Source organism: Alexandromys fortis, unplaced genomic scaffold (assembly GCF_014885135.2).
Source record: "Alexandromys fortis isolate MF-2015 unplaced genomic scaffold, M_Fortis_MF-2015_v1.1 scaffold_1389, whole genome shotgun sequence".
In the NCBI taxonomy this organism is placed as follows: Eukaryota; Metazoa; Chordata; class Mammalia; order Rodentia; family Cricetidae; genus Alexandromys; species Alexandromys fortis.
In genome coordinates, this window is record NW_026069253.1 from 1 (window position 1) to 8473 (window position 8473).

General features: G+C 55.9%; 2 protein-coding genes across 2 annotated transcripts; both read left to right on the forward strand.

Annotated features, from left to right (window-relative positions):
• Window positions 1-6: 6 nt before the first annotated feature.
• Window positions 7-2457, forward strand: LOC126496148 (leucine repeat adapter protein 25). The gene is made up of 2 exons (XM_050133706.1): window positions 7-1278; window positions 1671-2457. The coding sequence occupies exons 1-2, from the start codon at window positions 988-990 to the stop codon at window positions 1947-1949; spliced, it is 570 nt and encodes a 189-aa protein (XP_049989663.1). The 5' UTR covers window positions 7-987; the 3' UTR covers window positions 1950-2457.
• A 1717-nt stretch (window positions 2458-4174) lies between these two features.
• LOC126496147 (EH domain-binding protein 1-like protein 1) lies at window positions 4175-7904 on the forward strand. The gene is made up of 3 exons (XM_050133704.1): window positions 4175-4574; window positions 7501-7558; window positions 7758-7904. The coding sequence occupies exons 1-3, from the start codon at window positions 4471-4473 to the stop codon at window positions 7887-7889; spliced, it is 294 nt and encodes a 97-aa protein (XP_049989661.1). The 5' UTR covers window positions 4175-4470; the 3' UTR covers window positions 7890-7904.
• The last annotated feature ends 569 nt before the right edge of the window (window positions 7905-8473 follow it).

An 8473-nucleotide genomic window follows, 5' to 3' on the forward strand; every position in this document is an offset into this window, starting at 1 on the left:
CTCCAAATGCAGATGTGGTGGCCTCCACACAGACAGCCCTCCTGCAGAAGCTAACCTGGGCCTCGGCTGAGCTGGGCTCCAGTGCGTCCTTGGAGACTAGCATCCAGCTGTGTGGGCTTATCCGGGCTTGTGCTGAGGCCCTAGCCAGCCTGAAGCAGCTGCAGCACTGAAACCTCTCCTCCAACCCCTTGTGGCCCTGAGAAAAACCCTCTAGAAAAGCAGCCGTTCCTCTGTGTGGTTTGTTTCTTTCTTGGTTCTGAGTGTGCACGCAAGCCCCAGCTCTAGTCACGCTTTTTCTTTTGGCAACTCACCTTGTCGTGGCCTTTTCTACCTGAATGAGTTTTTTGCACTCAGGACAAGGGGTAAATGGTAGAGGGACAAGTGACCCCTTTTTCCAATGAAGTAACTTCAGCCTCCACAAAGGCTGGACCACTAGTACTGTCCCTGATCCAATACCCCTCCCTCCACCTTCTGGACCCGACTACCGTGTGCAGTTTCGGCCCCCTTGGTGCTTCCTCTCCTCCTCTGGGTATCTTGGTTCTATGATTCCATCTTAATGCTCACTGGAATGTTGGGGGGGGGGGGCCAGCGAAGCACTTTTAAGAGCTAGGCACAATCTTACTCCATTCTCCGGCCCCTGCATTCCTACACTTTTAGAATCGTTCCCTTGGGAAAGAAATTGTGTAGAAATGAGGCAGCAAAAAGAACAGCGGAAGGCTTTCCTGACCCTTTCGGTCTCATCCCTCCCGGTTCTCTGATGGATTGCTGGGCCCCACAGCCATCTCCCTGTTAAGAGAAGCCCCGCCCATGCAGAGGGGTGGAGCATAGGCGGAGTCCGAGGAGTCTGGGAAGGAACAAAGCGCGGCCTGCGGGCGGCGGCTGGGCTCCCTCCGGAGGCTGGGCCACCGGGAGCAAGTCCTGTGAGCCGCAACCCGCGTGAAACATTGGAGGACTCCGAGTGGCATCGCGGTCCGTGCCGGCCCGGCCATGAACGGTCTACCCTCAGCCGAGGCGCCGGGCGGCGCGGGTTGCACTCTGGCTGGGCTCCCACCGCTACCGCGGGGCCTCAGCGGCCTCCTTAACGCTAGTGGGGGCTCGTGGAGGGAGCTGGAGCGTGTCTATAGCCAGCGGAGCCGCATCCACGATGAGCTGAGCCGTGCCGCCCGCGCCCCGGACGGTCCCCGTCACGTTGCGGGCGCTGCCAACTCGGGCTCTGCAGCAGGCGTGCGTCGCCCAGTTAACTTGGACTCGGCACTGGCCGCGCTGCGCAAGGAGATGGTGAGTAGGTGGGCTCCCCGCCAGGGGTAACGTGCTTTGTGGAGAGGTCGGGGATAAGTCTGGGACCGGTGTCCTGGCTCTCATGCCCAGCAGGATGCGTCGGGTCACAGTGGTTTAGGATAGCTATGATTGTAACAATGTGTAGCAATTGTTGCATTTTTAAAACTTGCCTGATTTCATCCTGCTGGACAGTGTTACCCCATTGTATAAATGAGGGCCAGTGAGTGGCTTAAAGGTTTCACAGTTGGCAAGTGCCATCTGTTGCCCCCAGAACTTTCACCTAAGAAGGTGCAGGAAGATTGGACAGGGTTGTGGCTCATCGTGGGGACTTTGGTTTGGAGCTTGTGGGGGGCCTGGACCCCCAACTCCAGCCCACTGTCAGTTGTCCGCAGGTGGGGCTGCGGCAGCTGGATATGTCGCTGCTGTGCCAGCTGTGGGGCCTGTATGAGTCGATCCAGGACTACAAGCATCTGTGCCAAGACCTGAGCTTGTGCCAGGACCTGTCATCCTCCCTCCACTCGGACAGCTCCTACCCACCTGATGCCGGCCTGTCCGATGATGACGAGCCTCCTGATGCCAGCCTGCCCCCAGACCCTCCACCCCTCACCGTGCCCCAAACACACAATGCCCGTGACCAGTGGTTGCAGGATGCCTTCCAAATCAGCCTCTGAAAAGCTGGGGTGGATAGCTAAGCACCTAGACAAAAGGCTCAGAACTTGCCCTTCAGCAAGTCCTTAGTTGACAGTGCCTGCTCTTTTACTGGTACCACCTCACTTCACTTCAGGAGGGCAAGACATATACCCATCAGGCAAAGCGGTCAAGATTGCAGCCAATGCCCAGTGCACTGGGCTCCCCACTTCTCCCACGTGTGTGCACCCCTAGCTTGGCCAGCCCTTAGTCTGACCATGGGGTCCAAAGTGTCTTGCACTCGCGTTGGCATCGCTAGGACTGGGATGATTGCCTAGCTTCCATCTCTTTCATCTTTTGCTGCCACGTGCAGCTGCTGGCTCAGGGGCATTCCTATCTGTGGCCCTAGGGTTTCACTGCCTGGGACAAGGGCTCCAGGACCCATCTCCGCAGCCATCCACAAGCCAGAAAGGCTAAGGCCTCTATGCTGGATATTTACGTTTAGGGGCCAGTTCGTGAATGGAAAAATAAATAAGTACTTTCAACATTGTATTCTGATTGCCTGGTTGATGGGTACTGGGTTGGGAATTAAGTGGTTTCTAGCAAGTGTGGTCAGAGTTCTGCCGGCAGGTGGCGCCCAAGACCCCCTAGTGAAAGTCTTAGAGGGCTCAGGGTATGAAACGTCCCTCTCCGGGCAAGGTTGGAAGCTTTCCAGGCTACCGAAGCCTGGCTCTGCAGCATTTGACAGCAGTCGAGTCTCGTCCCCCGGGCTCTAGGCTTTGGAACCCAGCTTCCCCCTTTCCCTTGCTTTGAGCCTTCCAGGAAGGAAGGAGCCGCCCATCTTGAGGAGAGAAACTTTCCACCTCCAGTGCTGGGCGGAGTTGCTGCAGCACAGGAAATGGGTGGGCCAGAGCTGACTGACCCGGGGGCCCATCAGAGTGATTGGGGAAAGCTCCAAGAGTTGGTGCCCCATAGGTTGGAGGGGGCCGTGATAGGAGGGAGAGGTGTGGAGGCCAGAGGGAGTGAGGTTTCAGTCTGTAGACAAGTCCTGGAAGGGAGACAGCACGGGGGGGGGGGGGGCAAAAATTGAGGCCTCGGGCACCTCTGTTGCAGCCTCAGACTGCCCAGCCTCCCCCGGACCTCGGCACTAAGTACCTGTAGGGTAGTACACAGAGGGCTTCCTCAAGGAAGCAGAGAGTCACACCAATGGAGTGGAGAGACAAACCCGGGTGTCCAGCCCTCAGGAGACGCCTGCGCACTCTCAAGATTGCACCTGGGCAGCTCTTCCCCACTCCCTACCACGGTCACTTGAGTGCTGGAGATCCACCCAGCTGCCACTTCTGGAAGACAAGTCTTTTCCACCGTGTGGGTTTGCTAGACACTGGGCAGGGAGAGAACACAGAGATGTGGTGCTCTAGGGCACTTCTCTCAACTGGGTATGAGCCACCTTGCAGAGGCTCATTACCATTGAGTTGGACGGCTGATAAGGAGTCTAATCTAGGCGTCAACACCACAGCTAACGCCCCAGGGGAGGAGAGAAAACACCCACAGACGTATTTTCTCTAGCCCTGATAACGGATTGCATTTAATAAGACCTGGCAAAATCAGCCCAGCCCTGTGCTACATGCTTTCCCACGTTTCAACCTTCTATGACCGTTAAAGATAGAACTATAATTGGCCCCATTTAACAGACTTCAAAACCGAGGCACAGAGTGTTAGTGCTTTGTCCAAGGTGGCACTCTTGATTAGAAACCACTATTTGAACCTTTCATTGCTTGTGAGAAGTGAGGACTTTTCCCTCGTGCCAGCTGAGAAGTCTGGTTTTGTGACACTAGGTGCATCCCGCCAAAGCTGGCTCCCGACTTGGAACTTTTCTTATCTGATTAAGACGTGGGTGTTAGCAAGGGTCTCCTACCCCAGAGCTAAGAACCGCTGGCTCTGGCCCAGTAGACGCTGAGGACTCTGAGCAAGACCCATCTTCTTCCTAGGTCTCTGCTTTACAAGCTTGAGAAGTGGGGTACCAAACAGGACCACAAAGGTTGCAGGCAGGAAGGGAGGCGGCTGTGGCAGCTCTTGGGAGGACAGCACCTAGTTGAGGTTGTCATCTCTTAGAGCGCACATGTTCACCCCTATACCCCATCCGGCTCCCGGGCGCCCACCAAGTCGACTTTGCGGTCGGGACTCGTTCCCTCCACCCCCAAGCCGGGTGCCGGTGCCCGGTCGCGTCCCGGAAGCGGGGTCGCCCCGCCCCGCGCTGCAGCCCCGCCCGCCTTCGGACGGGGGTTGCGGCTCCAGGAAACCGCGCTCTTGCAGCTCCGAGCTCCGACCAGCTCGACGCGCCGGGACCGCCCCGCAGACTCAACCAGCCCACCCGGAGGACCCCAGCGGCCGTCCCAATAAGCGCGGTCTAGATCCGAACCTCAGACACCTCTATACGGACGGGGTGGACAGGACGGGCATAGCAGAAAGGGGCCCCAGAGACCATGGGGACCCTGGCAGGGCCAGCAGTGGCGAGCAAGCGGGATCCCCGAGCCTGAGAAGTGGGCGGCAAGAGCTCCTAGGGCCATGACTTCGGTGTGGAAGCGCCTGCAGCGGGTGGGCAAGCGGGCCGCCAAGTTCCAGTTTGTGGCTTGTTACCATGAACTGGTGTTGGAGTGCACCAAGAAATGGTGAGTAGAAGGGAGGCCTGAGGGAGCCCCCAGACTGATGTGGGACTCGGTTTAGCTTGAACTTTTTGAGTCTGAGAAACTCGCCCCAAGTCTAACGATTAACGGGGTTCCCATCCTAGGTGCGTCTTGCAGCTCGGGGGCCGGGGAGGGGGTAGTGGGGGACTCCAGGAGTTGAGAGGTGTGCCCTGTGTGGGGCAAGGCTCACAGGCAGGAGGATCGTTGCTCACATCTAAATCAGCTGTGCTCGGGCCTGAGGGAGGAGGCTTTGTTCCTCAAGCCAAGAGCAGCTAGACTGGGTGGCAGTGGAAAACGGAACAAGTTTTGAGATCTCCAGGTGGCCAAGGCTGGGACAGACTTCATGGATCTTAGTTCAGTTCAGAGTGAAGATGTGGCCTTCTTTTCTGCCCCTCCCCCTTCAGCCAGAGTGGGCCCCAGAGGCTGGGGATGTCTCCACAATGTCCTTAAAAGGGGAAACTGAGCTTGGAGGGATGAAGAGGGAGGCGGGGAGAGGCTTAAAGGGGCCTGAGGTCCTAGGGGTGGTGGGTCCAGGAGAGGCGGATCTGTGGAGGGAAAGGTAGGCAGGTGAGGGGCCAACACATGAGAGGGTACAGGCCTTGTCCTGGGCTGTCAAAGGGCCCTAGGGCTGTCTGGCTCACATACCCCCATGGGGCAGCTGCCCAGGCCCCTGCGTCACACCCTAAATATATGTGTACACTGGTGTCAGCTTCCCTCGGCTGGATTAGGGCACAGCTGTGGGGGCCTCGCAGCCCAGTTGGGGCTAAATATAGAGTCCCAAGGGGGAAGAGCAGGAGTAGGCCGGAACCATGGGGTCTGAAGGGAGGGGAACGAGCAGAGGCTGGGGTCCTTAGGTCAGCCACCAGTAATCTTTGGCCTTGAACATGCTGGGTCCACTGGGAGGCCCTTTATGCAGTAAAGGCAGAGGGACAATGGGAGCTCGTCGGGGTAACACAGCAGAGCTGGCACTTGAACTCTGGCCTCTGGTTCCTGCCCCAGCATTCTGGGTGAGGCCAAAGGGACACCGGGCATGGTTCTGGGGAGTAGACAGAAGGTACAGACAGTGTCAGTGGATTGAGTCACAAGCAGCAATGGGTAAGGCCTGCTGGGCTTCTTAGCCAGGGGCCCAGGACAGGAAGCTGCCCCTGCCTAGGTCATAGCTTCCCAGGAAGGCGTGCCTACAGTCCTGAGTCAGGCTGACCAACCAGGCCACACCCTCTCTAGGCACCCCTGCTGTTTCCCTTTTCTGGGAAGGCCTTGCTGGGCCATTGCCTGTGGTTTGGGGCTGGGAATGGCTGCTTACTTCTAGGTCAGAGGACTCCAGACTCAGCTGTGTGACATTATCTGGCCTACTTCTCTGTGTTCAGAAGCCTCAAAGGTTAAGAGCAAGCCGCTTGTCCTGCCTCAGCCTCCAGGGAGGCAGTGAGCTGGGCAGACCTAGCATCAAGGCATGGAGCTGGAAACAAGCGGGGAAGGCTCTCACGCTGCCTTCCCCTGATTCTCTCCTGGACCGACCCCACCCTCCTGAGCAGTGGTTAGAGACTAACTCAAAAAGGCCCTGTCCCCAGGGCCCAGCCAAGTGTCAGTCCGTTGTCAAGGACCAGGCCTGCGCAGCTCTCAGGGCCCAGCCAAGTGTCAGTCCGTTGTCAAGGACCAGGCCTGCGCAGCTCTCTCTCCCTGCTTGTCCCCACCTTCGCACCTGTCTGCCTTTCCTGCAACGCATGCTTGCTGCCCATGTCTCCTCAGGCTTCCCTGGGACTCCATTGTCAGCATCAGTGGGTCTGGATTTAAGGAAGTAGGAGTCCTGCCTGACCCCCTCAGTGTGTGGGGGTTGTCTAGTGTCCCTAACCTTGTGCTTCTCTGGCCTCACTCCTCTCATTTGCCCTTGCTCTGCCTCTACCACTCCCTGAGCCTCAGATCCTTGCATTTGAAGAGTTCCTTCTCTGAAGATCAGCACATAACCACTTCTTCCACTCCTGCCTCTGCTCAGATACCCAGCCAAAGGACATCAGGCAGGCTCCTTCATGGCACCCACAAAGTGGTGACTAGTTTATTTTCTTCACACACACACACACACTTTTTTCTTCTCTTTCTGTCTTCTACTTATTCATTTATTTATTTATTTATTATTTTTATTGAGACAGGGTCTTACATGTAGCCCTTGTTGGCCTGAAACTTGCTATCTAGACCAGGCTGCTCTTGAACTCATAGACCTGCCTCCATCTGCCTCAGGCACTGGCATTGAAGACCTGCACCACCAAGCCAGGCTTTTCCCTCCTTGTCTTTACTTTTCTTCCACCTTCCTTGACCTCAAGGGTCTGGCCTCAGCCCCTTTTCTCCTCCTCTCCTCTGCCCTCAGAACAAGTTGAGCTCCAGAGGAACTCCACAAATATTGTGAACCAAATCTTTGTCTTCCCGTGTTTCTGTGTGTGCACACACGTGTGCCTGCTGCTGTTACTGTCTGTCACTTTTTCTTTTTTTTCTCTTTTTTCTTCTTATTTTTAACTTTATTTTATATGTATTGGTGCCAAGGTGTCAGTTCCCCGGAACTGGGGTTACAGACAGTTATAAACTTCCATGTGGGTGCTGGGAATTGAACCCAGGTCCTCTGGTAGAACAGTCTGTGCTCTTAGCCACTGAGCTATCTCTCCAGCCCCCGTGTCACTCTTTTTCAAAGGCCCTGCTGGGCCATAATGTCTCAGTCTTCACTGTCCAGGCCTTTGCCCTTCAGTCCCAGCCCCACCCTGCCTGAGCAGCCCCACCCTACACCCGGTGACCCTAGATAAGAAGCTGCCTGTGCCCTCCTCCTTGGGAAGGGGACCAGAGGAGACCCCCAGGGAGCTAGAAAAAGGAGGAAGAGAAGATGGGGAAGCTAGATTGGGCCTGCTAAGAGTTCTTCCCTTTCTTCCAGGCAGCCAGACAAGCTGGTAGTGGTATGGACTCGGCGGAACCGACGTGTCTGCTCCAAGGTGAGAAAGACTGGCACCTGGGGGTCCAGGTAGGGAGGCAGGGCCAAGGGGGAGGTAGATGCGAGCTCTTGGGAAAGCGCAATCAGGTGCAGGTCATATCGGTGTCCACTGGGAGAAAGGAGGATGGGGGAAGAGGATAGGGCCTGATGGTGATGGGGAAGGGTGAAGACCCAGGAGGATTCCCTACTGCCTCTTACAGGCCCACAGCTGGCAGCCCGGCATCCAGAACCCATACCGTGGCACTGTGGTGTGGATGGTCCCAGAGAACGTGGACATTTCTGTGACCTTGTACAGGGTGAGTCTCTGGAACTCAGGTATAGGCAGAGAATAGCAACGCTGGGTGTGTGGCTCTATTAGTGGGATGCTCACCCACAGGGGGAACCAAGTGGTAGAACCAAAAACTTCGTGGGTTTGTTGCAAGTGACTGAAGAGATCTTGAAGGGGTAGCATTTACCTAACCTGTAGTATCCAGTCTGGGATCAGAAGCCAGGACACAAGGACTAAAGAGCTGGCTCAGTTAAGAGCACGGCTGTTCTTTTTTTTTTTTCTTTTTTTTTTTAATTTATTATGTATACAATATTCTGTCTGTGTATATGCCTGCAGGCCAGAAGAGGGCACCAGACCCCATTACAGATGGTTGTAAGCCACCATGTAGTCGCTGGGAATTGAACTCAGGTCCTCTAGGAAGAGCAGACAATGCTCTTAACCTCTGAGCCATCTCTCCAGCCCCACAGCTGTTCTTCCAAAGAACCTGGTTCCATTCCCAGCCCACACACAGCATCTCACAACCATCTGTAACTCCAGTTCCAGGGGATCTAATACCTTCTTCTCTCTGATAAGGGCACTGCACATACATGGTACACAGACATACATCCTGGAAAAACATCCATACACATAAAATCAAATATATATATG

Bases quoted from the DNA above. Each gene is read 5' to 3' on its own strand.
- LOC126496148 (XM_050133706.1), top strand. From the start codon at position 988: ATGAACGGTCTACCCTCAGCCGAGGCGCCGGGCGGCGCGGGTTGCACT. The intron at 1,279-1,670 runs GTGAGTAGGTGG...AGTTGTCCGCAG, and splicing joins CCGCGCTGCGCAAGGAGATG to GTGGGGCTGCGGCAGCTGGA.
- LOC126496147 (XM_050133704.1), top strand. From the start codon at position 4,471: ATGACTTCGGTGTGGAAGCGCCTGCAGCGGGTGGGCAAGCGGGCCGCC. The intron at 4,575-7,500 runs GTGAGTAGAAGG...CCTTTCTTCCAG, and splicing joins TTGGAGTGCACCAAGAAATG to GCAGCCAGACAAGCTGGTAG. The intron at 7,559-7,757 runs GTGAGAAAGACT...TGCCTCTTACAG, and splicing joins ACCGACGTGTCTGCTCCAAG to GCCCACAGCTGGCAGCCCGG.